The sequence below is a fragment of the Leptomonas pyrrhocoris genome, assembly GCF_001293395.1.
Source record: "Leptomonas pyrrhocoris isolate H10 chromosome Unknown, whole genome shotgun sequence".
NCBI classification, from domain to species: domain Eukaryota; phylum Euglenozoa; class Kinetoplastea; order Trypanosomatida; family Trypanosomatidae; genus Leptomonas; species Leptomonas pyrrhocoris.
This window is the reverse complement of record NW_015438374.1, coordinates 488,482-515,355: the sequence shown is the minus strand read 5'-3', so window position 1 is coordinate 515,355 and position 26,874 is coordinate 488,482. Positions and strand designations below refer to the sequence as shown.

General features: G+C 56.3%; 9 protein-coding genes across 16 annotated transcripts; all 9 read right to left on the bottom strand.

Annotated features, from left to right (window-relative positions):
* Positions 1 to 1,008: 1,008 nt before the first annotated feature.
* ABB37_07415 (putative protein transport protein Sec31) lies at positions 1,009 to 4,887 on the bottom strand (the record flags this gene model as incomplete). Its single annotated transcript, XM_015806054.1, has 1 exon — positions 1,009 to 4,887. Exon 1 carries the CDS (start codon positions 4,543 to 4,545, stop codon positions 1,009 to 1,011), a length of 3,537 nt encoding a protein of 1,178 aa, XP_015655531.1. The 5' UTR covers positions 4,546 to 4,887.
* Positions 4,888 to 5,469: 582 nt separating this feature from the next.
* Positions 5,470 to 5,927, bottom strand: ABB37_07414 (putative 60S ribosomal protein L28; the record flags this gene model as incomplete). Its single annotated transcript, XM_015806053.1, has 1 exon — positions 5,470 to 5,927. The coding sequence occupies exon 1, from the start codon at positions 5,908 to 5,910 to the stop codon at positions 5,470 to 5,472; it is 441 nt and encodes a 146-aa protein (XP_015655530.1). The 5' UTR covers positions 5,911 to 5,927.
* A 676-nt stretch (positions 5,928 to 6,603) lies between these two features.
* ABB37_07413 (hypothetical protein) lies at positions 6,604 to 8,327 on the bottom strand (the record flags this gene model as incomplete). Its single annotated transcript, XM_015806052.1, has 1 exon — positions 6,604 to 8,327. The coding sequence occupies exon 1, from the start codon at positions 7,804 to 7,806 to the stop codon at positions 6,604 to 6,606; it is 1,203 nt and encodes a 400-aa protein (XP_015655529.1). The 5' UTR covers positions 7,807 to 8,327.
* A 551-nt stretch (positions 8,328 to 8,878) lies between these two features.
* On the bottom strand, positions 8,879 to 10,983 carry ABB37_07412 (putative 60S ribosomal protein L28; the record flags this gene model as incomplete). 2 transcript variants are annotated; one of them, XM_015806050.1, is made up of 1 exon in its annotated part: positions 8,879 to 10,983. In XM_015806050.1, the coding sequence occupies exon 1, from the start codon at positions 9,317 to 9,319 to the stop codon at positions 8,879 to 8,881; it is 441 nt and encodes a 146-aa protein (XP_015655527.1). In that variant the 5' UTR covers positions 9,320 to 10,983. The 2 variants fall into 2 exon arrangements, with proteins under 2 accessions (XP_015655527.1, XP_015655528.1); XM_015806051.1 differs by having other exon boundaries at positions 8,879 to 9,336.
* An 814-nt stretch (positions 10,984 to 11,797) lies between these two features.
* Positions 11,798 to 13,526, bottom strand: ABB37_07411 (putative mitochondrial lanosterol 14-alpha-demethylase; the record flags this gene model as incomplete). 5 transcript variants are annotated; one of them, XM_015806045.1, is made up of 1 exon in its annotated part: positions 11,798 to 13,526. In XM_015806045.1, the coding sequence occupies exon 1, from the start codon at positions 13,238 to 13,240 to the stop codon at positions 11,798 to 11,800; it is 1,443 nt and encodes a 480-aa protein (XP_015655522.1). In that variant the 5' UTR covers positions 13,241 to 13,526. The 5 variants fall into 5 exon arrangements, with proteins under 5 accessions (XP_015655522.1, XP_015655523.1, XP_015655524.1 ...); XM_015806046.1 differs by having other exon boundaries at positions 11,798 to 13,505; XM_015806047.1 differs by having other exon boundaries at positions 11,798 to 13,456.
* A 536-nt stretch (positions 13,527 to 14,062) lies between these two features.
* Positions 14,063 to 15,790, bottom strand: ABB37_07410 (putative mitochondrial lanosterol 14-alpha-demethylase; the record flags this gene model as incomplete). 2 transcript variants are annotated; one of them, XM_015806043.1, is made up of 1 exon in its annotated part: positions 14,063 to 15,790. In XM_015806043.1, the coding sequence occupies exon 1, from the start codon at positions 15,503 to 15,505 to the stop codon at positions 14,063 to 14,065; it is 1,443 nt and encodes a 480-aa protein (XP_015655520.1). In that variant the 5' UTR covers positions 15,506 to 15,790. The 2 variants fall into 2 exon arrangements, with proteins under 2 accessions (XP_015655520.1, XP_015655521.1); XM_015806044.1 differs by having other exon boundaries at positions 14,063 to 15,715.
* Positions 15,791 to 17,468: 1,678 nt separating this feature from the next.
* ABB37_07409 (putative palmitoyl acyltransferase 7) lies at positions 17,469 to 18,889 on the bottom strand (the record flags this gene model as incomplete). The annotated part of the gene is made up of 1 exon (XM_015806042.1): positions 17,469 to 18,889. Exon 1 carries the CDS (start codon positions 18,702 to 18,704, stop codon positions 17,469 to 17,471), a length of 1,236 nt encoding a protein of 411 aa, XP_015655519.1. The 5' UTR covers positions 18,705 to 18,889.
* Positions 18,890 to 20,240: 1,351 nt separating this feature from the next.
* ABB37_07408 (putative palmitoyl acyltransferase 7) lies at positions 20,241 to 21,668 on the bottom strand (the record flags this gene model as incomplete). Of its 2 annotated transcripts, none has more annotated exons than XM_015806040.1 (1): positions 20,241 to 21,668. In XM_015806040.1, exon 1 carries the CDS (start codon positions 21,477 to 21,479, stop codon positions 20,241 to 20,243), a length of 1,239 nt encoding a protein of 412 aa, XP_015655517.1. In that variant the 5' UTR covers positions 21,480 to 21,668. The 2 variants fall into 2 exon arrangements, with proteins under 2 accessions (XP_015655517.1, XP_015655518.1); XM_015806041.1 differs by having other exon boundaries at positions 20,241 to 21,652.
* Positions 21,669 to 23,067: 1,399 nt separating this feature from the next.
* Positions 23,068 to 26,160, bottom strand: ABB37_07407 (putative zinc finger domain protein; the record flags this gene model as incomplete). Its single annotated transcript, XM_015806039.1, has 1 exon — positions 23,068 to 26,160. Exon 1 carries the CDS (start codon positions 25,393 to 25,395, stop codon positions 23,068 to 23,070), a length of 2,328 nt encoding a protein of 775 aa, XP_015655516.1. The 5' UTR covers positions 25,396 to 26,160.
* Positions 26,161 to 26,874: the final 714 nt, after the last annotated feature.

The window sequence follows — 26,874 nt, the reverse complement described above, 5'->3', positions numbered from 1 at the left end:
TCTTTTTTTCCTTTCTCTGAAAATGGTTATACGCACAAGTACAGTGAGAGCCCCAAGAGGCAGTGGAAATGGGGGAGGAAGGAGGGGGGGGGGGGTAAGAAGGTCCTCTCAACATAGACACGACAAGAAAAAGAACAACGCGACGTCAACTCAGCCACAAATCCGTAAGAAACCGCAACAACCGAAGAAGAAAAAAAAAGAAGGCCGCCACAACGAGTCTCGAAGCCAGTACAAACAGATCAGGAACCAACACGCGGACACGCCTGGTTAGCGAATGCACACATGACAACATCAAAGCGATTAGTGCGACTACCGAATACACCCCCCGTTCACTCTCCACAACACCGCCCTTCACGATTTCGTTCTCATCATCATCCTCCAACAACAACCATGAAAAGGTCTGCACCAGCCCACCGGGGTGCTACACACCCCACACCCACCCGTGCAACACACAACACAAACAAAAAAAAAGAGGGAGATACGCATGTGCACAGCCTAGACAACGATGCAACCCTTTCCTTCTGTTGCTCCCGTTGTTGTCGTCGTCTTTATTATTACTAACCTCCTCTGCGGCGATGTCAACACAAACCGCGGCGGCATTAGCTTCACCGATTCCAAAGCGAAGCCCCGACAGAGAGAGAGACACACCACAGATCGCCGCCACAACAAACTCCTAAAGCGCACTGCCTCTACGATAGGGGGTAACAACAGAAAAAGAAGAAGAATAGTTAAAAAAAACTCAGCCGCTGTTCTTCACGGAAACTCAACAAAACCACTCCACGGCAAACGCGAGGGAAAGAAAAAACAACAGAGGCGGAAAAAGGGAAAACGAAGAGGGAAATGCAGCTCGTTTAACGCGTCGCGGTCATCCGCAGCAACAGAGGACCCCCGCCGTAGAGCTTCGTTCTTCGCCCCTCCTCTCTTATTCGCATTCTCTTTTCGCTGTTGTTGTTGTGGCGGTCTCGCACCTTTTTCTTTTTTTTCATTATCTTTTCCTTTGCCTTTCTTTTACAGGTAACGCAGATTTGCGTAGGCCTGCACGCCTTGCCCGTAGCGCTCCGCAATCTGCGCCCACACCTGCGCCGCAGCTGGTGTGCCGGCGCTGTTGCAGAAGTACTGCAGCATCTTCAGCAGATCCTCCGGCAACAAGTTCTGCTGCATCTGCCGGACCAGCTCCATCGCCGCCTGCTCCACGGCGGCACGCCGGCGCGGGTCGGCGATGTTCGGCACGAGCTGCTGCAGTCGCTGTACAATTTGTCCGTGCAGCGGGGCAGGGAGCTGCGCCGGGTTTACCGCTGCGAGAGCCGCGTTTTGAGATGGTGGGCTGATGGTTGCCGGGGCGGCATTGGCGGCTGCCATCCCAGGCCGCGGCGGCGGGGGACCGGCCATGGCAGGCTGCTGCTGCTGCTGCTGCTGCTGCTGCTGCTGCATCGGTGGTGCAGGCTGAGCCGTCACGTTGTAGAGCGACGTCGGCTGCGACGGTGCGCAGTGGCTGAGGGCGCTGGACAACAGCGGTGGAGGCGCCGCAGCAGCAGCAGCGGGGTAGCCGCCCATCGAGGCGGACGGCTGCTGTTGCAGCTGCTGTTGAGAGGGCGGCGGTGGGCCGGTGGGCGAGGCCCCACCACCGGCGCTCGGCGGGCGCATCGAGGAGAAGGTTGAGACTGGGTGCGGCATGAGCCGCGGCTTCGGCTGGCCCATCATCCCATTCGAGGTGGGTGAGCCCATGCGATTCGGTGGGAGGGCCGACGGCTGTGTGGATGCCGCTGTGGGTGGTGGTGGAGCAGCGGGACCCTGCAGGGGCGGCATGCCGGGCATCGCACCCGGGTTATGGTGGTTCACGTTGTACACCCCACCCGACGATGACGGCGGCGGCGGAGGCGGAGGGGCGGAGGTGTGGCCGGGCAGCGACGATGAGGACGCATTCGGCATCAGCGGAGGCCGGGCTGGTGTGTTGAGCCCTGATGAGTTACGAGACGGTTGTTGCTGCTGTTGCTGCATCGGTGGTGGTGGTGGTGCCTGTGCTGTGTAAGGGGCAGGGTGATCTGACGGTGGGCGCTGGTAGTTTTGCTGGGAAAAGGATGGTTGCTGCGGCGGACGCAGCGGTGGGAAGCCGCCCATGGCGTTGGCAGACTGCCCTGCGGACTGAGGCATGTAACCGCCTCCCATCATCGGAGGTTGTTGCTGACGTTGCTGCTGCAGCTGCTGCTGCTGCTGCTGCTGTGCCATCTCGTTCGGGTGCGGAGACATGCGCTGCTGCTGCTGAGCCTGCTGTTGCTGAGCCTGCTGTTGCTGCTGCTGTTCATGCAGTTCGCGCATGCGGCGCGCCTCGGCAGCGGCGAGGAACGCCTGACACGCCGGACTCTGCTCGTCCGACACCGGCGCCGGTTCGTAGGGCACCGACAGCTTTTCGTGGGAGACGTCGAACAAGTACTTCATACGATCCACCAGCACCGCCGCGGTGTGGTCGCCGACGCGGCAGGCTCGCCGCAGGTACTGCAGCGCCTCCTCTGGGTGTCCATCGGTCAGCAGCTTCACCCCGTAGTCACACATGCAATGGGCCAAGTAAGCGCCACTCGCAGCCCGCTGCGTCGTCTCCTCCAACAAAATGGTGTCCTGCACCACATCGCGGGAGGGGCGCTGCTCCAGCCGCCAGAGGTCCACGACGGCGTCCACGTTGCGGGCGCAGATGTAGCAGTGATAGGCGCCCTCGTAGTTCTGCTGATCGCGCAAGGCGTCGCCGAGCAGGTTGCACGACTCCGCAAACCCGTCCCCCGTCACAAAGGCCACGATGGCCGACAGCACCTCCTTCCACGGCACGTCCGCTTGGATCAGCGTGCGGAAGTCGCCGGATGCGATCGCTCCAGCAAAGAGCACGTGGCGCTTCTTCGGGTTGTTGGCGGCGATGTACTCGACGTAGCGCTGGTGCACCTTGCGGATCAACTCCCCGCCGCTGAGAAACGCAAGGGCGAAGGCGTCGTCGAAGCAGTGCTCGTCCATGCACAGGTCGACCGCCTCGTCGATCTTGCCGCTCGCCACCAGCTCCGAGCTGCGGTCCTCGTAGCTCTTTTGGTTCTCGTGCGAGATGGCCGCGAAGGGGTCGTCCTCGTCGTCAGCGCCGCGGCTGTAGCCCCCGGTCGCTGCGCCGGCCGCCGCCTTCGCCGCGTCCGGGTCGGCGTTCAGAAAGTCCAGGATGGGCTGGCGGGAGTTTTGCGCGCTTGCAAAGGCGGCCAGGAGTTCGTGGTGGGTGTCGCGCAGCCACTGCGTCCGCTCCGGCGACCCAATCGGGAATTTCGCCAGGTGCTTCATCATCTGCTGATCCTCCGACGTCTGGGGGCTCATGGGGACGTTGTGCAGGTTGTCGAGCGCCAAGTCGTGATTGGTGCCGGGGACGAGCGAGGCCACGGTGAGTGACATGTTCACCGAGGCACAACACGGCTTCATGAGCCACTTCGGGACCGCCCCAAGCCGGTCGCCGCCGGTGCTGGCCACGTCCTGCGCCGTGGAAACACACAGCAGCGGATCAAACGACGAGGTGGCGAGCACCGCCGGCAGGGCCGGACACCACTGCACATCCACCAAGTACTGTTCCACCGGCTGCAGCTCCCCCAGCTTCTCACCCGTGTTCGGGTCCCACCACATGGTGCGGCCATCCCCGCCGCACGACGCCACCATCGACGCCTCCTGCTCACACCAGGCAAGCCCCGTGATGCCGGCGGTGTGGGCGACCATCTCGCGCAGCGGCACGACCCCGGTGCGGAGGTCCCACAGCTGCAAAACCGGGTGGGCGTCATCCAGCCCCACGACGAGCTGCGTCGCCGCGGTGGGGTTCCACGCGATCGCCGTGATCTGCGCCCCGTGCGACGCCTTCGACACGTTCAGCGCGGTCACCCGCGTCGCCATCTTCAAGTTCCACACGTTCACCACCCCGCTCACGGTCGCCGTCGCGAAGATGTGGGCGTACTTCGGGTGCCACTGCAGGTGCACAATGGCGCCGCTGTTTGGCACGTTCGCGATGACGGAGATCTTGGTCGGAGGGCAGATGCCGCCGGTCGCGCCGTCCTGCAGGGTCCAGACCTGCCACACCCCGTCATCGGCCCCGGTGGCGAAGAAGTGCGGCTTGGAGGGGTTGAAGTGGAAGCCGCGGACGGCGTGGCCCGCGTGCTCCTTCACTGTCCAGAGCAGCCCGCGCGGCCGCCCACCTGCCTCCTCGCACCCGCCACTCGCACCCTCGGCGAGGACGTCCTTCGCGGAGAAGACGTACACGCAGCCGTTGCCGCACGCGACGCCGATGATGCCTTGGTCGCCCGTGTAGGGGGACCAGTCGACGCGGTAGGCCCGGTCCGGCAGCCGCACCCGGCCCACCACCGGCAGCTCCGTCTCATCCGTCACCTTCACGTCGACGAGGCGGATCTCCAGGAAGGCGGCGTTGCTGAAGTTCTCGTCCATCGCGCCGCTGTAGGAGGCGGTGGCGAGGAGGGGCGGGTGGCCGAGCACCGCCGGCGACCACGCGAAGGCGCAGCATAACTCGGTGCTCTTCAGCCGCATGCTTTAACTCGTCTTCTTTGTGTTGGTGTTGGTGTTGGTGTTGGTGTGTGCGTGCGTGGATCGACAATGTTGAATGCACCTGTCTTAGCGCAAGTCGGCAGCAAACACACGGAAGAAAACGATGCTGGATGGATAAGAAAACAAGACGCACTCTTGCACGCGGTTGGGTCGAGACGCGAAGGCCGCCACCTACAATCCGAGATGCAAAGGATTTAAACAAATAGAGTGGAGAAGCCCAGCAACCTACTTTCTATTATTTCGATCGCCTCCACAACGACAACAGGCGGAAACAAAGAGCTATGAAAAAACAAGAATTACGTAGGAGTCGACACTACTACGACTGCGGAGGGACAGAAGAGAAGAGGCCGCAGGCGGAGAAGAAAGGTGGGCAACAGATCGAGCATAACGTCGAAACCGTAGAAACCGTAACAGTAATAGTGATGATAACACAGAACGGCATCGCCGTGCGGATGTGTTGAGCGACGGCACGCACAGACACATTCTTGCCATCGGCTTGAAAGGCAAGCGGCCACGACAAGGAGCATTTCAACGCCGCTTCAAGCACCGATGAAGTTCTCCCAGACAGTCCGCTCCCACAGGCGAAAGAGAGCGCGTGCCCTCTTCTAATGCCCCTATGATGCTCCACGCGCACCCGCAACACCTTTCAGGGGGTTCTGAGCGCATCTCACCGCATCGCCGCCTGTGGAAAGAGACTGTGGGGAGATAAACGTGGTTTTGATTTCATTTGTTTGTTTGACAAGCAACTCGCCCCTCCTCACCACCGAGTTACTGCACGAGGTGCAGGCGTCGGACACCAAGAAGGGAGCGCGCAAAAAGGAGAAAGAAAAACGAACAGGGAGGGACGCACACCAACGGTCGAGCATCGCACCTCACGCCACGCAGCCGTCACGGCAGGCGGGCGCCTCAGTGCTTCGGGCGGACGGCCTTGCGCGAGAACTTGATCTTCTCGGAGCGGGCCTTGCGCGCGGCGGCAACCTTCGACGTGCGGCTCGCGATGCGGGCAACGCGGCGCGCGCGGCGGAACGCAACGTTCGCCAGGTCCGGACGCACGGCGGCAACGGCCTTGCTCACGGCAGACGCCTTCACGCCGGCAGCCTGCACAGACTTCTTGAACATCTGCTTCGGCTTGTTGTTGCTGCTGCCGTCCTTCACCGTCACGCAGATCGCGCCGCCCTTCGCCGGCTTCACCACAGCGGCCTTGTCGTTCACGAACCCCGACTGGCGCTTCGTCCAGTTGCCGTTGTTGTTGAACGGGTCGTTGCTCAGGCGGATGCCGCCGCGCTTCTGCAGGAAGCGGCTGTTCTGGCGGACCAGCATCCACTGGAGATCGGCAGAGTGCACCATTTTCGATGTTGCGTGCTGGAGATGGGAGGGAGGATACGCAGAGTGAAACGCGCGCATCGCATTGCGTTGATGCGCAACGAGAACGATGCGATAAAACAAGTGGAGTAGCATTACGTTTTTTTTTGTTTGTTTTAAAGAAAGATAGGAAGAGTTGCGTCGAGAGAGAGAGAGCAATTAAAAAAGTAAGCGGTGGTTCCCTTCAACAGCCAAAAAAAAAGGGGAGCACGCACACACGCACGCCAGCATTGGTGTGTGCTTTCCTCGCTCCCCAACGTGGAATGTCTTTCTTTTGCGTTATCTCATCTCTCTTCTATTCAGCATTTGAAAAAAAACTGAGACGGAGATATTGGTTACCGCTGATCACGTCTCCAGACAAAATAGCGTGTCTTGCCGCTGCAGCCGTTCCTCATCGGAACTGTTACAGAGAATTACTCTTTGTATTGTTTTGTGGCCCTCTGTCGTGGGGAAACGATCTTAATCGGCTTTCTTTCGACTGCACGGTCGATGGCCATTTGCTTCGCCTGCTTCTTTTCTCCACCATCGCAATTTGCCACCCACGCCGTGCGTGCTCCTCTGTGATCGCCGCAGAAGAAAAGAAAGAGAGGGAAAAACAACCTCGTTGTGCGTCTGTCTATACGTATGTGTTCTATGATCAACTTGCCCAACACACACACACACTCTCTCCCCATCCCTTCACACTGGAATGGAATAGTCGCTACAACGCAGCAGCACCATTTCGGCATCCTCGACATCACGCACGACCGCGTCGAGCGGGTCTGCCGTGTCATCGCACCACATCTGCGGATACGGCAGCAGCGGACCGTCCAGTGCGCCGTCCTCACCCACATGGACGGCAGCAAATACGCGGCCATCGCTGTCGTGCAGTGTCCCACCACCGGCGCTCGCTGCGCTTTCCAGATGAAGTGTGTCCGTTGCTGCCTTCCACTCCTCCTCTAATCGAACCGTCTTCAGCGGCGCGGTGCCTTCGGGCTCAGAGGCAGCCACAGCAACCGCAGCAGCGGTAAGAACAACTGAAGAGGTCGGATTATCGTCATGGATGCGCATTCCATTAAAAAAATGGTGTGGCGCCTCCACTGGAGACTGCGGCGGCGTGAAGGCAAGACCCTCCACTACACCCGCAGCTGGTTCTGGCCAGGGCGGCGTCCCGCACGCTTTATCGGATGTTGCCGGCGGCGCGGCCTGCGCAGGTGCATCGGCTTCATCGCCACGGCAGTTCGCCTTTCGCGCCGGATGCTCGCAGTTCGCATGGTGTCCTTGCGGTGGCGTTGGTGTGTCCGAGTGGGGCTGCTGCGTGTGTTGCGTCTCTCGCAGGAAGCACGCGACCAGTCCGCTGAGTGTCGAGCTCTCCGAAACGGTGCCCCAAAACTTCGTGCACAGCCACAGCGCCGTGAAGGCGAGCAGCGCCTGACTAAAGGAGCTGAGATGACGAAAAACAGGCGTTGAAACGCACGACGTGCGATCATGCACGTCTTCGCCGCTCGGCCCCAGTGCCATCAATTCTTGTTGTAATAGCTGGCAGAAGGTCACCGCTGACTTCTCTGCGGAGGGGCGCGCGTGCAGTGCGTCGGGGTCCACCTGCCGTAAGAAGCAGACTTCCGACGAGGGCTTTCGTGGGCACTGCGACGCTGACGTACACGGCAGCTGATGTGAGGCGAGAGACGGCGACGGCGCAGGGGACCCTCTTTCTGCCTCCGCGGCGGGCGTCGTAGAGCTACTCGTCACGCCCACGGCCGGCTGCAGCGCCTTTTCCTCCACACCGAGCAGCAGCCGGTCCGCGGAACGAACAGCGTTGTCCTGCACGGCGGTGAACAGAGCCCACGTGTGGAGGTCGAAGCTGTGCAGTGCGCCGACGTACGCGGTGACAAACTCCGACATGACAGAGCTGCGAACGCCGGCACTGCCGTCTCCGTTCGCACCGATTAACGTCGCGAGGGACCGCGGAGGCGTCCGGATTCACTTCTCTCTCTCCCTCTCTGCTTTTTCTGTATTATTGAAGGTTTGCTTTGCACGGAATTGAGTAAGCAACGAGAAACCCCCCGCGATCGAACAAACGGGTACGAATGGTCCAACCCAACACGGAACACTGTGCGAGCAACAGAAGAGCTTTTGTTGGGGAAAGAAACGAAAGCGCCAGCTGGAGGAGAGAGAAAGGACACAAAAAACCCGCCGTGAACGCGTCTTCCCGTTCTCCCTTCTATGGTGGGTTGTTTGCGTACTTAGACCTGCAAAGGCGGTCTTGATTGAATAGACGTGCTGCTTTCTCCTTTTGGTGGGCCGACCTCTTCTTTCTTTTCTCTCTTGGGGCAGCGCAGCGGTGGTGAGGAGAGAAGACCGCAAATGTTGAAGATGTGCTCTTGATGTGGGCGATTTCACATCGCAAAAAAACGCCGGTTACTTAAAGAAATAGTTTTTAAAAAAAGAAGGACAGCGATGCGAAGGCGAGAGAGGAGGGGAGACGAGAGGCGAGACGTGATGTAATGCAGCGGCGCAGACAAGGGAAAGCGGCGGCATGGCTGATGTAACCCACGCACAAACAAAAAGGCTGATCCTTTCTCGCACACGTATACCCACACAATCATTCCTCTTCTGTATGAGTCAGAAAAAAACAAAGCTTCGTCTAGGCAGCTTCATGATGTCTTGGCAGCCAAGCGTACGTGCAGCGAAATCCTCCATTGTCGAGCGCACCGCAACAACAGAAGTACCCGGCTTGACTGAACTGCACAGTCCTCAAAACCTTTTCGTCGTGAGCGTTTTTTAAGTGTGTGTTTTTGTTTGTTTGGCAAGCAACTCGCCCCTCCTCACCACCGAGTTACTGCACGAGGTGCAGGCGTCGGACACCAAGAAGGGAGCGCGCAAAAAGGAGAAAGAAAAACGAACAGGGAGGGACGCACACCAACGGTCGAGCATCGCACCTCACGCCACGCAGCCGTCACGGCAGGCGGGCGCCTCAGTGCTTCGGGCGGACGGCCTTGCGCGAGAACTTGATCTTCTCGGAGCGGGCCTTGCGCGCGGCGGCAACCTTCGACGTGCGGCTCGCGATGCGGGCAACGCGGCGCGCGCGGCGGAACGCAACGTTCGCCAGGTCCGGACGCACGGCGGCAACGGCCTTGCTCACGGCAGACGCCTTCACGCCGGCAGCCTGCACAGACTTCTTGAACATCTGCTTCGGCTTGTTGTTGCTGCTGCCGTCCTTCACCGTCACGCAGATCGCGCCGCCCTTCGCCGGCTTCACCACAGCGGCCTTGTCGTTCACGAACCCCGACTGGCGCTTCGTCCAGTTGCCGTTGTTGTTGAACGGGTCGTTGCTCAGGCGGATGCCGCCGCGCTTCTGCAGGAAGCGGCTGTTCTGGCGGACCAGCATCCACTGGAGATCGGCAGAGTGCACCATTTTCGATGTTGCGTGCTGGAGATGGGAGGGAGGATACGCAGAGTGAAACGCGCGCATGTATTGCGTTGATGCGCAACGAGAACGATAAGACGGTAATGAGGGCAGAGAAGAGATGGTGACACCAGAACCGGCGCATCAACGCCACGAAGAAAGCATCGAGCACAGCCGTTTTATTTTCCTCTTCTCCGGTGGTACGATTCAAGCGCTGCCGCAGCACCACAGAGTGCAGCTGGAGAAACCAAGCCTTACATACAGCAGAATAAGGCCGGAAATCAAGATGCTATGGTAGCCTCAATTTCTCTTTCCCTTTTTGAAAAGAAGATCAGGCGTATCCAGAGGCTGCCGTTTAAGACGATGCGTATCGGGCACGGTCAACTCTGTACAAACGAGCACCGTTTCGCCTGCAGGAGCTCCGCAACTTGTCGTCGTCAAACAAGAGAAAAGTAGAAGTCGAGTGTGGGGCTCTCGGATCATTTTTGAGCAGCCGTCATCCTTCGCAGTCTTGGCGGCTTCATGACTTCCTTCCCTCCCCCCTCACGCTGCCACGCACCGCCGCATCGGTTCCTTCCCACCCTTTTTTTTTTAGTGGCTCACGTTTACCGACGACTGCTTTCTTTTCTTTTTTTCGATTCTCTCGTTTCCTTTTGAATTCCTGACAGCCCTCCCATATTTACGGCTGTTGGAGTTGCACCAAATAGAGATGAGAAAAAAACAAACACGTGATAAAATACGAAAGAGAACATAAACAATAATATAGTTATATAAGAGAGACGCAAAAAAAAAAAAAGCGAAAAACAAAAATCTGTCCAATACCCGACACATCCCGTTTCCTTTTCGATTGATAAGGCCAAGTGAGAGAAACATCAAGGAAAAAAAGAGAAACAAGGGCGTTAACGCACATCAACGGGTTCGACCGTCTATGATGAGGATGCACGTCTCTCCTTTTCCTATTCTCACACAGTCCCCTCCGCGTGAGGCGGTGTTATGTGGGAGGACGCTCTTTTTGCTTTTCCTTTTGTGTGTGTGTGTTTTTCACAGACACTTTTCTTTGCTCGGTTATTTGTCTGTTTGTTCGTTTGCTTTTTCATCTTAAGTAATTACATTTTTGATTTTGGATAAGGTTTATTTCCGACATTGTTGCGCTTGTTGTTTTCGCGGTAAATGGGAGAGAGAAGCAAGGAAGGGGCAACGGCTGCACAGACACACACACACACGTGTGAACATGTGCGTATCGTCACTGCTCGTGCCAACAAAACTATTTTTTTTTCCAGGCTAAAAGAAGAAAAGGCGGGTATGCAAAACAAAAACCTTAGCGGCGTTAAAGGACCCGGGAAATGTCCATTCACCGCCTCTCCGAAAGCAACGGCAGTAACAACAATAAAACAAAAGAAAGCAAAGCCGTGGCATTCCTATTGCATTTGCTGCTTCACCTCCTTCTCGTTCATCTCCGTTGTGTCCTGCAACGCGAGCAGCACAGCCGTCTTTTTCCTTCCTCGCACACACCTGCATCCGCTACCCACAACAAAAACACAGTTTTTTCATTCTCTATTTATCCGCAAGTATCAAACTCTTATCCCCTGAGGTGTGTGCGTGCGCGTCTTTGCGTGGATTCAACCTTGAAACGAAGTATATATCAATATATATATATATCATTTCTTTTCTCTTATCGGTTGACGCATTGACGCACACGCAGAAATAATAATAATAAAGGCAGAGAATTAATAGAAAGCGAGAGAGAGAGAAGTATGCGGACATCTTTTCCCGTGATAGTCAGTTTCCCGTGTTATGGAATCAAAAACCAAAATGGAAGTACGTTGGCCGCTTTACCATAAACACACAGACACATACACGAGTGCTTCTTTTAAAAGAATAGACTCTTTTTTTTCCTTTTCAGTACTTACATAATCGTTTCCCCAGTGTGCCTCCCGCAGCACCATCTTTCCTGTGCAATTCTGTGTATATTGCTGCCCATTTTTTCTTCTCTGGAAGGTCTTCCGTCGCTGAGCGATGCCGTCGATGGTTCATTCGTTTCGCAACACAAAGCACCACCAACAAAAGGTGTTTCAAGCCGCGGCAGAGAAAAAAAACAGAACCAAAGGGGGGAAAAATGATGCGGAGCACCGGCTCAACAAACCGCACACACACACACGGACAGAGCACAGCCAACGAGCTGGCGAACGCTAAGAGGACCACTGGTCCGCAGCGGAGAACACAAAGTGAATGGAGAGCCCGCAAAGTGCGCGGCATGACGTCCCACGCTGACAATCCCACGCGGTGCACGTGCGCCGCCCTCTTCGGGAGCCACTCTCGAAGCTTTGAATCAGTGATACGACTGTGTCGGCGCAGAGCACGACCGGTGAGTTCGAAAACATACGTATGGCGGGTTCCTTTTGGGGCCCTTGCCATCTCTTTGCCTTTCAGAGCCTGCAGGCGTCGCCGCCCGCTTCCATTTTACCTTTTTGCATCGCTCCTTTCCCCTTACGCCGCCACCTTCTTCTTGCGGATGTACTTCACGCGGCACTGGTCCGCCGTGGGACCCACCACCATGGTGTGGTAGTTCGGCTCCGGCAGCGGCCCCAGCAGCTCGAAGTCGTAGTCGCGGAACACCGTCGCCAGCACCGTCTTCACCTGCAGCAGGCCGAACTTCTCGCCGATGCACTTGTGCACGCCGCCGCCGAAGCCGCAGAAGGCGCCGTCGATCAGCTTCATGTTGCGCTCCGGGTTCCACTCGCGCGGGTTCGGGAAGGCCTCCTCGTCCTGGTGCGACAGCAGCGGGGAGCAGGCGATGATGTCGCCCACCGGCACCACGTAGTTGCCCACCTGCACCGGCTTCATCACCTTGCGCATCAGCATCATCAGCGGCGCGTCACGGCGGATCGACTCGCGGGCGCACTTCTCCGCGAACGGCATCTCCTCCATCACGTTGTCGTAGCTCAGCTGCGCAGGGAACTCGTCGATCTCCTCGTGCAGCTTCGCGAGGTACTTCTTGTTCTGCGGGTTCATCAGGTGCAGCATCGACCACGTCGTCGTGATGGTCGACGTGTGCTGGCCGGCGAACATCGCCGCCACGATCATGCCGCACACCTCGTGCTGCGACATGCGGGTGCCGTCGCGGTACACCGCGCCGAGGAGGCCGGCGAGCAGGTCGGACGTGTTGCTGTCCTTCTGCGCCTCCTCCTTCTCGCGCGCGATGATGATCTCGCTCAGGATGGCCTGCAGCTCCGCGCGGGCGTCGCGGCAGCGGTACGACTGCGGCAGCGGCAGCTTCAGGATCCACGGCAGGAAGACCGCGGCGGGGATCAGGCAGCCCTCCATCTTCGCCAGCAGCTGCGCGAACTGGCGCGCGTTCAGGCGGCGGCGCAGATCCTCGCCGAAGAGGCACTGGCAGGCGGTGTTGATGATCATCGCGCTGCAGTCCTCCAGGATGTTGATCTCGCCCTCGTCCTTGTTCCAGTTCGCCTCCATGAACTTGCGCACCTCGTGCTGGATCGCAGGCGCGAAGTTCTGGAACTTCGCAACCGTCAGCTCCTCCGCCAGGAAGTTGATCTGCTCACGCATGCGCGGGTACGGCGCGGCGTAGGCAACGCCCTCGCCAAACACAGGCACCATGAAGCTGTACACCTCGCGCGGCGACAGGATCTCGTTGCGGGGGGCGAAGAACTTGCTGTGCTGGCGCACGTCGCCGACGATGGTGATGCGGTTGCCGCAGATGTTCATGGTGAAGACGCCGCCGTACTTCTTCTTCGCGTTCAGCATGAAGTTGAGCGGGTCCTTGCCGAAGGCGACGATGTGGCCCACGAACGGGGTGTAGCACGGCACCACCGGCGGGTCCGTCGAGCGGGTCGTGTTGAAGGACTTGCAGAAGTACCAGCCGTACAGCGCGAGGCCGGCGAGCAGGGCAAGCAGGATTTCTCCGATCATCTTGGCGGTCTGTGAGTCGGGGTATGAGGAGAGAGGAGAGGTCGGGTGCGAAACGCGAGGAAACAGAAGTCAAAAAAAGAGTTTAATAATAAAAAAAGCAGGGCTGAAGAACACAACGCTGGAGAGTCCCTTCGTTCGAAAGAGCTTTACTTTATGATGCGTCGAAAGGGAGATGGAAGACTTAACAGAAACTAATAAGTTGTAATGGGTTTCGCTGAAACAAAAGAAAAAAGGGAGGCTATGATAAAGAAGATATGAGTGAACTGATCGAAGAACGATGAGAACTGCGTGGCGCACAACACGTGAGGGGGTGAAAGGGCCGTGCGGTGTCGTCGTGGCAGAGGACAAGGTGGGGAGGAAAGGGAAAACAGAGTGGGAGCCATGAGGAGTTCACATTGGGCAGGCAGGTCTCACACAGCGTGAGCAGGACGTGCAGCAGCGCACCTCTGCGCACATCTTCCTCCTCCTTTCAAAACCGCAGACACACACACACGGACAGAGCACAGCCAACGAGCTGGCGAACGCTAAGAGGACCACTGGTCCGCAGCGGAGAACACAAAGTGAATGGAGAGCCCGCAAAGTGCGCGGCATGACGTCCCACGCTGACAATCCCACGCGGTGCACGTGCGCCGCCCTCTTCGGGAGCCACTCTCGAAGCTTTGAATCAGTGATACGACTGTGTCGGCGCAGAGCACGACCGGTGAGTTCGAAAACATACGTATGGCGGGTTCCTTTTGGGGCCCTTGCCATCTCTTTGCCTTTCAGAGCCTGCAGGCGTCGCCGCCCGCTTCCATTTTACCTTTTTGCATCGCTCCTTTCCCCTTACGCCGCCACCTTCTTCTTGCGGATGTACTTCACGCGGCACTGGTCCGCCGTGGGACCCACCACCATGGTGTGGTAGTTCGGCTCCGGCAGCGGCCCCAGCAGCTCGAAGTCGTAGTCGCGGAACACCGTCGCCAGCACCGTCTTCACCTGCAGCAGGCCGAACTTCTCGCCGATGCACTTGTGCACGCCGCCGCCGAAGCCGCAGAAGGCGCCGTCGATCAGCTTCATGTTGCGCTCCGGGTTCCACTCGCGCGGGTTCGGGAAGGCCTCCTCGTCCTGGTGCGACAGCAGCGGGGAGCAGGCGATGATGTCGCCCACCGGCACCACGTAGTTGCCCACCTGCACCGGCTTCATCACCTTGCGCATCAGCATCATCAGCGGCGCGTCACGGCGGATCGACTCGCGGGCGCACTTCTCCGCGAACGGCATCTCCTCCATCACGTTGTCGTAGCTCAGCTGCGCAGGGAACTCGTCGATCTCCTCGTGCAGCTTCGCGAGGTACTTCTTGTTCTGCGGGTTCATCAGGTGCAGCATCGACCACGTCGTCGTGATGGTCGACGTGTGCTGGCCGGCGAACATCGCCGCCACGATCATGCCGCACACCTCGTGCTGCGACATGCGGGTGCCGTCGCGGTACACCGCGCCGAGGAGGCCGGCGAGCAGGTCGGACGTGTTGCTGTCCTTCTGCGCCTCCTCCTTCTCGCGCGCGATGATGATCTCGCTCAGGATGGCCTGCAGCTCCGCGCGGGCGTCGCGGCAGCGGTACGACTGCGGCAGCGGCAGCTTCAGGATCCACGGCAGGAAGACCGCGGCGGGGATCAGGCAGCCCTCCATCTTCGCCAGCAGCTGCGCGAACTGGCGCGCGTTCAGGCGGCGGCGCAGATCCTCGCCGAAGAGGCACTGGCAGGCGGTGTTGATGATCATCGCGCTGCAGTCCTCCAGGATGTTGATCTCGCCCTCGTCCTTGTTCCAGTTCGCCTCCATGAACTTGCGCACCTCGTGCTGGATCGCAGGCGCGAAGTTCTGGAACTTCGCAACCGTCAGCTCCTCCGCCAGGAAGTTGATCTGCTCACGCATGCGCGGGTACGGCGCGGCGTAGGCAACGCCCTCGCCAAACACAGGCACCATGAAGCTGTACACCTCGCGCGGCGACAGGATCTCGTTGCGGGGGGCGAAGAACTTGCTGTGCTGGCGCACGTCGCCGACGATGGTGATGCGGTTGCCGCAGATGTTCATGGTGAAGACGCCGCCGTACTTCTTCTTCGCGTTCAGCATGAAGTTGAGCGGGTCCTTGCCGAAGGCGACGATGTGGCCCACGAACGGGGTGTAGCACGGCACCACCGGCGGGTCCGTCGAGCGGGTCGTGTTGAAGGACTTGCAGAAGTACCAGCCGTACAGCGCGAGGCCGGCGAGCAGGGCAAGCAGGATTTCTCCGATCATCTTGGCGGTCTGTGAGTCGGGGTATGAGGAGAGAGGAGAGGTCGGGTGCGAAACGCGAGGAAACAGAAGTCAAAAAAAGAGTTTAATGAAAAATAGAGAAATCTTTATGAAAGCAAAAAGAGAGGTTTTTGATTCTTCTTTCGAAAAAGAAGTTTGACGAAGGCAAATAAGAAAAAAGACTTAACAGAAACTAATAAGTTGTTATGGGCTTTGCTGAAACAAAAGAAAAAAGGGAGGCTATGATAAAGAAGATATGAGTGAACTGATCGAAGAACGATGAGAACTGCGTGGCGCACAACACGTGAGGGGGTGAAAGGGCCGTGCGGTGTCGTCGTGGCAGAGGACAAGGTGGGGAGGAAAGGGAAAACAGAGTGGGAGCCATGAGGAGTTCACATTGGGCAGGCAGGTCTCACACAGCGTGAGCAGGACGTGCAGCAGCGCACCTCTGCGCACATCTTCCTCCTCCCTTTTAAGGAAATAAGCATAAAGACCTTCACACTCGGTCGAGGGACGTGCAAGCAGAATCCCTTCAGCATTACACTCCGTCTCCCTTCGATGAAGGCACAAAAGGGAAAGGCAGGTGATCCCTGTAACACGGCCCGCGGAGGGCAGACGCGGTGGTGAACTTGCACCTTTTCTGATTGGTCGCTTTCCTTCGTCCCAGCTTACGCTTCGGACCGCCCACGAGGGCGTTTCTCAGGACACAACTGTGCCGCACAACAGTGCGACAGCGGTCCTCTGCACTCCGCAGCACACACACACACACACACACACAAGGTCCTACAGGAATGAAGAGCTGCTCGACGAGACTATTCACATGAGCTATGACTCCCCCACTCTCCCTCCCCGCCACCTCCTCCTCTCTTGCGTGGCGTCGACAACACGTGAGATACGAAAAAAAAAAAACTCAACGACAGCGGAGCGCACGAGGCGCCAAACACATTTAACAATCAAACCCTTTTTTGTTTGGTTTCCGCTCAAGTGCGCGACTAGGACATACATGCAACGTGAATGAACATTGGAAAAAAAAAAGAAGAAAGGACAACTGGGCGTTTTTGTTGATGTTGTTGTTGACGTTTCCACATACGTAAGACAACACAATACAATACAATACAATATAGTATAATATAATAATAAAGGTAAGCACAAGAGTCGTAAGAGAGAAGTGGGTGCAAGTAAGGAGAAGGGGGAAAAGAAAGGTAGAAACCATTATAAAATGATGAGATGGAGAGAGAAGAGAAAGGGTAGGGCCTTGAATAAAACCCCTCTCTGTGCTGCATGTGCACATGAGTTGAAAACAAGCCTCGCTTGGCAGAAAAGGAGTTCACAAAAGAAGCCGAAAAAGGAGGAGGAGAGGCGGCGTGCCGGCAGCTGCCAACAAAGAAATCTGTATGAACACGTATGTGTGGGTATGTGAGGGGGCGTTACGTGAACACGTACCGCGCACCCATCGCAGCATCAACGCGGTAGAAAGGAGGATTCACGAGGGTCTTTACTTTGGAGAGAGAGGGAGGAGTAGCGCATCGCGGAGAATCAATTATAGGATGCAGAAGAAACAGAAGAGACCCGAAATCAAATAAAATGAACAAATAGATAATGATAATGATATTAGTAACCAAATATTTAAAATTAGAAAAAAAAAACGTTTTCTTTATAGTACACAATAGCACACATATCACCTGCGGGAAAGTACCCAAATACAAGACAAATCGTACTCACTACGACATTACCACAAAAACAATAATAATAATAATAATAAAGGATCCCGAAACGGGTGTTTATTGCTTTGCAATGATCAGCTCGGTTCTGTTCACATGGTAGTTCATCACTGCAGGCGCCGATTGCGCTAACAGCGTCTGAAATGCACCCACATAACAACGCCAGAGAAAAAAAAGAACATCAGGGGGCGAGCTTTAGGAGTCGTACTGTTTTTTTTTTTTAATATATATTCTGCTACCAACGCCTACCAGTAACAGCAGGAACTCCGCGCCGGTTTCTTTGCCGTGTCGTCCAGCGCCAAGTCCAGGGTAGCACTCTTCTCGCGCAGCGCGAGCAGGCGCTGATACGTTGTCATGCCCAGCACGCAGCGCAGGAAAATGTGGTAGGCCACCAGGTTCACAACGCCAACAAATCCAAGCACCACCGCTGCGCACATGACGATAGCCCCCACGCGAAAGTACGCGTTGTGGTGCGCCGCCAGCACGTCCCACCAACGGACGAGAAAGCAAATGCCGCTCGCCATCTCCCACACGGTGCCGAACAGGCACCCGCCGATGAAGCACAGGAAGGCCCGGTAGTTCTTGCCGCCCACGCAACTGTTCAGCCACTTGCAGTGGTGGTCGAAGTCACTCACGCACTTGTTGCACGCCTTGCAGTGCTTCGAGGTGGCGTGCGTCAGCCGTCGGCAGAAGGTGCAGAGCTCACCGGCGTCGTCGGAGTCCCTCGCGTCGCGGAAGGACACGATGAAGAAAGCGGTGTAGGTGAACACCATGTCGAGCACGTACACCACCGAGAACAGAATGAGCTCTACCAGGCAATCCTTCTTGTCCTGCGTATACAGAAGAACGTAGCCCACAAAGACGGTTGAGAAGAACAAAGCAATCAACAACACTTCATAGACGAGGGCGCCGATCTGGAGTGAGTCGAGCGGCCGTTCAAAGGCGTGCCGCCGCGGCTGCGCGCGCTTCCACAAGTTGGGGTCGTGTTTCTGATCCACGCAACACGAGGCGCACGGTTCCATAGTGCGCGGCAGCCGCGCATCCACCATCGGTGTGGCCATCGCTGCGGCGATCACCGCGGCAGAACGTTGCTGCAAGTCCCTCTGCGCGGCCAGCTCCGCCGCGCCATCCTTGTGCGGTGAGACCGGATCGGGCTGGACAGTGGTTGCGCTGGCGTTGTCCGTGATACTCTTCTTCTCCGCTACCTCGTCAGACTCGTAGAGGGAAGGAAGCTTGTTGCCCTCCTTCCCCGCGTCGTTGTGCGGTGACTCCCCCAGCACCTCCGACGTCGTCCCGTCTTCCTCCGCCTCCTTCGGCCTCTTCGTCTTTGCACACGGTAAGTCCTCGGGTGAGTGGTAGTGATGGGGCGCCGCGGCGAGTGGGTTGCGGACGGACATCGAGCTCTCCGCTACATCGCTGCTCTGCTTGTGAGGAGCGGGGGTGGCCACCTCAGCCGGTGGAGTTGAACTTGTCGAACTCATGCGTGTTCGGGATGCAGAGAAGCAGAAAACGAACTTAAAAAAATCGTGGATACGGATAGCTTTAAAAAAAAAGTGGACCTCGAAACGGTGAAATCAAAGCGAATGCTGTATTTCTTTGTTAAACTCTGTGAAGTGGAGAAGCGACTTTACAGCAACTTCTGTCTCACCTGTGTTTCCCTGCTGCTATCGAAAGAGAGACGGAGAAAGCGAAGAAGTGAATGAAGACACACATGGAAAAAAGGAAAAAGCAGCATAGAGAGCCGAGAAAGGAGGGCATTGTGGTTCTATTCCTCTGCTTGTGTGTGTGGGTGAGGCGGCCGAAAGCCGACTTGCGCAGGCGGCGCAGTCCCCGCTGCCGAGCTCGACGGAAAAGCGCCAGCGAGAAGCGTAGCTCCTCCACTCGTTTCCCTTGTGTGTATGTGTATGTGTGTAGACGTTGCTTTGGCAATTCAAATTCAACCTACGTCGTTATTTTCATTAAAAAAAAAAATACATTGCGCGTGTCTGCGCTGACCACACACGCACCACATACACCTTGTCAGGCATGAGAAGGTGGTGGAGCGCCGTCTGAGGGATAAAGGAGCGACGCACGAAGCCCGCTTTTTGCAAGGGCAAAAGAGGCGAAAATAAAAAAGCAGAGGAGAACCGAAACGGAAACGAAAGTTTCTTTGCACATGACCAATCTCAACTGTAAAGGAAAGAAAAAGAGCACAACGCACCCAAGTTGGCGGAAGTAAGGGACAAAGCACAGAAGCAGAAGACACCACCCTACGCGTTGTGGGTGCTCTGCGCAGAAATGAAAAAAAAAGAAGAAAAAATAGGCAAGAATAGAGATCACACGTGCCGAAAGGGAGAAGAGAACAGCTGCTGTTTTTGATTCGTTGATTCCCCCGATTCACGTGAGGATGCATAAGAATGGGCGGTGAGGCGCGATCCGCAGAGCATCAGGAGAAGGAAAAGGGAAAAAAAAAAACATCCGATCGCATGCAGCGAAGAGGTATTTAAAAATGCAGGAGCATGAAAACTAAAAGAAAATAGAAAAAATATATAAAGGCACATGGGAAGAACAACAAGTAACATAAAATAGAGGTGTAAAAAAAAAGAGTAACTGACGCCTTACAACTTAGCTCCTCGACAATAGGGAGAGAAGAAACAATGTCCCTCACAATATACATCAACTCGCCTTTATCAGCTTATAAAAAACGTTTTTTATTCTTGATAAATATATACATATATCCAATAATCGATACAGCAATACATAACTTGATCAACAAACTTTATGAAGTGGGTAGTCCCGCCGTGTGCTGCCCCGTTGGGTGGGCAGGGGTGTTCAGGGCTGGGCGGGTGTGAAGAAGAGAAAGAAATAGAACGCCGAAAGCTGGATACTAAACGCAATGACGACAATCATTAGGGAGCGAACCAAAGAAAAGAGGATAGAAGGAGAGGAGTGGATGATTCCCAGGCTAGGTCATTCCATTCGCGAGCTCCAGTCAGAAAACAAACAAAAAAAAAGAACGCGCATACACACGCTCACACTCACACACACCAGCAGCGGCAGCGTTGTCTTTCCTTCCCACCCTGTCCGCCTCCCCTCGCCATCTCCTCCTTCGTCGGAAGAACAATCGTGGTGCTGTCACTACGCTGCAGGTACTCGTACGTCGTCTGTCGCGTCCAGCAAAGGTACACGTGAAAGGTCCACAGCAGAGAGATCCGCACACAGCCAAGGAGGGCAATCACACAGACGATAATCGCCCCTACCCGAAAAAACGCGCTGTGACGACTCAGCGCGGTCCACCACCGTGCCAACATGCACAGACACGAAACCAAAGCCCACAAGCTGCCGCCGACGGCGCACGAGACAAACGAAAAGAAGTAGCGGTAGTTACCACCGCCCACGCACGTGTTCAACCACTTGCAGTGATGATCAAACTGGCGCACGCATGTGTTGCACGCCTTGCAGTGCTTCGAGCCGGTGTGACACCGGATCTGGCAGTCGGCGCAGCGACCACCACCACCTCCGTGATCGTTAATATCAGCAAAGACCGCCAGAAAAAAGAACACGTACAAGCCGATAACCACCACGGTGAACACAATAGGGAAGAGCAGCAGCTCCACCAAGCAGTCTTCCTTATCTTTGGTGTAGAGCAAAACGTAGCCGCCCAGTACGGAGGCGTAGGTCAGCGCGATAACCACAATTTCGTAGATTAAAGCGGCGATGAAGTAGCCGTTAAAAGGTCGCTGAAACCCGTTCCGGCGCGGCTCCACGTGCCTCCACATGTTCGGGTACTTCCTGAAATCCACACAGCAGTAGATAAAGGGCTCCGCGGACCGCGGGTGGCGCACGACACGGGTTGCATCGTCGATCTCCTTCGCCGCCCTCTGTTGTCTGTTGGCCGACGCAGCGTGATGGTCGTTGGCGTCGACGCTGCACTCCGCAAGAGCGGCATCTTTTCGGAGGGGAAGCTCCCCGTCGTTGCTGCCGCTACTGCCGTTCATCTTCTCCTTCGCCTTGGGAGGCGGAGAGTCACCCGAGAGCGGATTCGGAACAGTAAATTCGCTCTCGACGCCTTCTGCGTGATGCTTCGTTGGCGTTTCTCCCCCACAATCACCGCTATGATGCAGCGCAGCAGTCAGTGGATTCAGGGACGGCACAGCAGGCCCGACATCCTCAGAGTTCACCTTCGCCACGGCGTCATCGGAGGTGACGAGGACAGCCTCTACAAGTGCGCCGCTCTCGGTCACACCTTGTTGCTCCTCAAGATCAAACATACTCATGAGATTTGTTGGTGATGGTGGTGGTGGTGATGGTGTTTCGTACAGAAATATATATACACTGCAAATTAAGGGGTGATTCCGTGATGAGGCAACCCAGTTGGCGTGTGTCGAACCTTTCCGTGTTAGCCCTCGCCTCTTCTTCCTCCCCCTCTCTTTGTTTTACTTCTTCTTCTGTGGTAGCGAGATTCCGTCAACAACAGAAACAACAGATGATGCCATAACTCGCCGATGCAGTTGTGTGTGTGGGTGTGTGTGCGGGAGATAGCGGGAGGGAGAGATGATGGTGCTCGCGAGAGCGGCGGTCGGGGGGAGAAAACGGCGAGAAGAGAATAAAAGGTAACGAGAATAAAATCAACAGACCTTTTGCTCTCTCCACCTCAAGGCGGGTATCTCGTTTAGGACGACATAATATATATGCAAAGTGTTGCTTCACCAGAGATCATTACCAAAAAAAAAGAACGTCGTAGATCTACGAGGTGTGCCACTTGCGTCGAACACGCGGAATAGCGGAGCAGCGTCTGATAAGGACGTGTGCAAGACTTCACGCGCGCCTTTCGCCTTCTTCTTGTTGTTTCTCTCGTAGTCTATCGCCTCCGTTATGTGAATTAGACGAGTTGTGCTGATACAACCTTTGATGTGCCGTGAAACACCCCCCGACACACACACACACACACACACGTTGTTTTCCTCTAGCACAACCCAACTCCGTGATCTACAGCAGAGAAGTTGCAAACACATAAAGAGCTTAAAACAAACAAAAACAGCGAAGTCGGACAGCAAACAAAAACAATACAAAAAAATGGCAGGAACAAAAAATAAAGTTATAAAAGGAAAGAAGGGGAGGAATAATACAAGGAGTCTCTATACATTGAGTAAACGGGGAGTAATGGTAATCGTAAGAACAGTAAAACGGGAGAGAAGGCACCGGAAATATTGCTGAAAGGGCGCCTCCTCCTTTGCGTCTCGATGCGTTGTGTATCTTCCCAACGCAGCAGTGGCATCCCGGTAGTGCCGCCTTCCCTTTTCTTTCTTTAACGTGAGTCAAATGGAGAAAACAAGAAAGCGGCTATGTTGCCATTCTTAACAAAGGGAAAGAATCACCATCGATGACAATAATACCGTGTCCAAATATATATATATTCATATATCAAAGAACAACAGACACCAAAGGAGAAAGAAGGGAAGAGCAGAGAGAAGAGGAGAAGCAGCAAACGCACGAAACCGCAGATAAGAAGCCGCCAGAGCAATAAAACCTCAAAGAAGAAGGGAAAGGAGCAATGCAGTACCACAACGGAGCACAGGTGGGAGGAAGAAGAGCCACCATGCAGGTCCAACGCGGCACTTCTTCAGCAGCAGGGAGGTAGAAAACGTCAGTTCATAAAGGCCCCTTCGACACACACACACACACAGAGACATTTGATTGATTACAGGACGTTCACAGAAACAAGTAAAATCAGAGGCACTTAAGAAAAAAAGGGGGCAGCCGTCTTATCAGCTTCTTCTGATTATTTTCTTCTCTCTCTCTCATCGCTCATTCATCGAACCTTCCTCTGCTGGTCTTTCTTGCTTTACGCATCACTTCGCCTCATCAACAGCACTTGCAGCCGCAGCGCTGGCGCTCCGACTTCTTGTCCTTGCCCTCAACGAAGAACGCCGACTCCCGCTTTTCCAAGATGTGCTGATAGGTCGTCTGCCCTATACAGCACAGGTAGACGTGGAAAAAGAGGAGGTGCAGCATCGGGCCAATCCCCAGCGCAATGACGGCACACATGATGATAGGGCCCACGCGGAAGTACAGGTTGTGGCGCGTCAGCTCCGCCCAGTGCCGGGCAAGCATACAGATGCCCGCCGCCAGCGCCGTCAGCGTCCCCAGGCACGCGGACGAGACGAAGGCAAAGAAGAGCCGGTAGTTCTTGCCGCCCACGCACATGTTCAGCCACTTGCAATGGTGGTCGAAGTGATCCACGCACTTGTTGCACGCCTTGCAGTGCTTCGACTCAACGTGGGTGCGGCGTCGGCAGAAGGTGCACATCTCGCCCATGTTACCGTGATCCGTGCAATCCTTGAAGGAGACAAGGCCCAACGAGACGTAGAGGCCGACAATGAAGATAACACTCGCCACGGCGAAGACGATGATCTCCGCCAGGCAGTCCTTCTTGTCCTGGGTGTAGATGACAAGGTAGCCGGCAAACACACTCGACCAGAAGAGGCCGAGGACGACAAATTCAAATATGAGGGCCGAGATCTGCAGCGAGTGCAGCGGACGTTCAAAGGCGTGCCGTCGCGGCTCGACGTGCTGCCACCCATCCGGATTCTTCTGCGTGTCGACGCAGCACGACGCCATCGGCTCCACCGCACGTGGCACCATCGCCGCGTCGTCGGACCAGCTCTCATCGCTGCTGTAGACATCCGCGTGTTCCTCGGCCTGCAGGCGACTGTCCTCATCACTTTCGAGCGCGTTGCCGCCTCCGCTGCGCCGGCTGATGCTTGGGTGGTGTGAGGCGCGCGTGTTGTATTTTGCCACCACCTCCATCTCATCTACAAACGGCACTCCGCCCTCTACGGAGCCCATCGCGCCACACTGAATGCGCGGCCCAGGCACAGAGACGGCGACGGCTGCTGCTGAGCCGGTGTTCCCGCCGTGCGCCGCTGCCGTCACCCGGCCGCTGGAGGTGGAGAGCAGCACGTCACCGGCGCTGGTGGTGCGCACGTGATGACCAACAGGGAGTCTGTTCGTGAGGTGCAGGTGCGAGTGAGGGGAGCCGACGTGCACCGCGGAACCGTCGTCTGCTTCTCCAGCCGAAGCAGGACTGAACATATCGTCGCGTGGAGACATCTCGGCGAACACCGACTCCATGCGTGGACGATGGTGTTGTGGCGGCGGTTGTTGCGGCTGTTGTTGATGATGCTGTTGAGGCAGTGGTTCTGCGGGAGTTAAAGGTGCTGTCGCAGCTGGCACCACCGCCGCCGCAGCAGCAGTGCCGTTTGCTGCCGTGTGAGAGTGACTGTGTTTGCCATTTACATTATTATTCAGAGCACTTCTATTGTGGTGCGTCACAGCAGCCGTGGCCGCTGACGTGCCGTTGCGAGGCCCTGCTGACTTGGAGCGTCGCCCACGAAACTTAGATCGAGAACCGGACGGCTGCGAGGAAGAGCTATCGTCCAACGTCGGGATCACTTGTTCCGCAGCTGCGACGGGGGGCGCCGGGGCTGCCGAGGCGACAGCTGTGGATGTGGCGGTGGTCCGCATCGTCGGCACCTCTGGGTTCGCCAGAGCGTGTGCTACGGACGGCGGCTGCGGTCGCGACGACGACGACACACTCACCGGCGGCTCGGGCGATCGACTCAGTCGCCCAGGCGTCGCACCGCCGTTTACGTGCGATGGGTGCGGTCCCGCCAGTGTGGCATACGTGGCCGGGTCCGGCAAGGCCTCCCCTCCCGCCGGCAGGCTCATCGTCTGGCAAGAGTTGCCATGGCCACTACTCAGCTGCGGGGGCGTGCCGCCGACCGCCGTGGCGAGCCGCTCCCCTTCGTGCTGCGCATCGTACTCCGTCATCCTGAGCGTCTCGGCCGCGGCGGTGTCACGATGGTGCTGGTGGGGCGAAGTCACACTGCCGTCGACGGGCCGCTCTGCCGTACCGCCATTCGGGTCGCTGCGCGACTTCAACCTGCGCTTACGCCGGTGGGGGGTGGAGGCGGTCGCCTCACGCGTGGCGCTGCCGTCCCCGAGCGGGCGGTGGTGATGACGGCTGTGACGGCGGCCCTCGGCGGTGGTCGGGGGGGTCTGCGCTGGCGCCGTTCCGTTGGGCAACGGAGCCGGTGGTGGTGGTGCTGCGGCTGCAATGACGACAGGAGTGGTTGACGGTGCACCGCCGTGGCGGGGCGGAGAGGCCGCCGGGATTGGCGGATTACTCATCCACTACGGAGGGAGAAATGAATAACAGGAAAACAGAAAACGGAAAAAAGGATCTACGAGACTTCTTCAAAGACAGAAAACACACACACACCAAAGAGGAGGTCGGTAAACAAAAATGCGTCGCTGTCGAACGCTCTAATTAAAACAGAAGGGAGTTTTTTTTTAAAGCGAAGGGATGCTACCGCAGTTGAGCAGCCGAAAATACGTAAAGTCTAACCGAGAAAGGGCTTTAGTCAACGCGGCATCCATCAATAATCGTTTCCTTACTAGATAATGTATAAATTAATATATATATAAGATTTAGAAGCAAAAAGAATTGCAACGAATAAAAGTTAGATCAATTGCACGCGACGCCAGACAATAAAAGAAAGGGAAAAGGTCCAAAATGGCTAGAATTCTTCACCTGAAAAGGCAGCTGCGGAAGTCTGCAAGCGACAACTGTTATACGCCCCTGTCAACGAAGCACCAGCGTGCACGCCAAAGAAGAGGGCAAGTGAACCACACGCGCTGCACTTTCCTCCAGCGTGTGGGTTTGTGAGTGTGTGTGTGTGTGTGTGCCGTTGTTGTGGCCGCGTAAGGGATAAAACAAAGTGGTGCTGCGTCCTCTCTCTCTCTTTCTCGTTTGTAGATGTATACCTTTATGTTTATTCACCAAGCAGATGTGTTCCGTACGGAGCGACACTATGAAATTTCTTTGCTGTAGTTGTTTGCTTCCGGTTCAACATGCAACAAGCTGCCGAGCGTGTACCTCGAGCGAGCAGCACTGGAACGATTTTAGCGAGAGAGAGAGAGAGAGGGAGGGGAAGGAGAGGAGTAAGAAGAGAAGGTAACGCGTATTTGACGCTGACGGGCACCTGACAGGCAAAGAAAAAAGAAACCTACACATGTACAGCTCTTCTTCTTTCTTTTGGGGGAGGAGAGAGAGAGGCCTCTGCGCCTCCTTCACACCGTTTCAGTCGAACGCGTACGAAGTCACATCCGCACTCACGTACACGCCACCTCGGCTCCCACTGGAAAGGCGCATCGAAGATATTCTCGTGTGCCACGCTGGCGACGGCCACCACGCTAACAGCGAGAAGGCACTCCGTCCTCCGCGGAGAGGCGTATTCAAAGCCCCTCTTGTGTTTGTCATTGTAGAGGCATTTTGATTCCGCTTTCTAGACACAAAAAAAGAAGGCGTGGGCGTCGTCTAATAAACGGAGAAGGCGTAAACAAAGGAGAAAACAAAAACGGCCAGTCTACTGCTCCAGCAATCACATCCACATCCACATCCACACACACACACACACGTACCATACGCACAGCATCCAGAAAACCCTTCTTTTTAAGGATTGACGCCGACGAGACAGGCGCGCATCAGGCGGCCTTTCGGCTTCAAAGCACGCTGGAAAAGCTCCCGTGAACAACAGCAGTCAAAAACAGTGGAGCGCAGACAGCAAGCAGCAACCACGCGACACGGCACGCATCGGTGAAACCGAT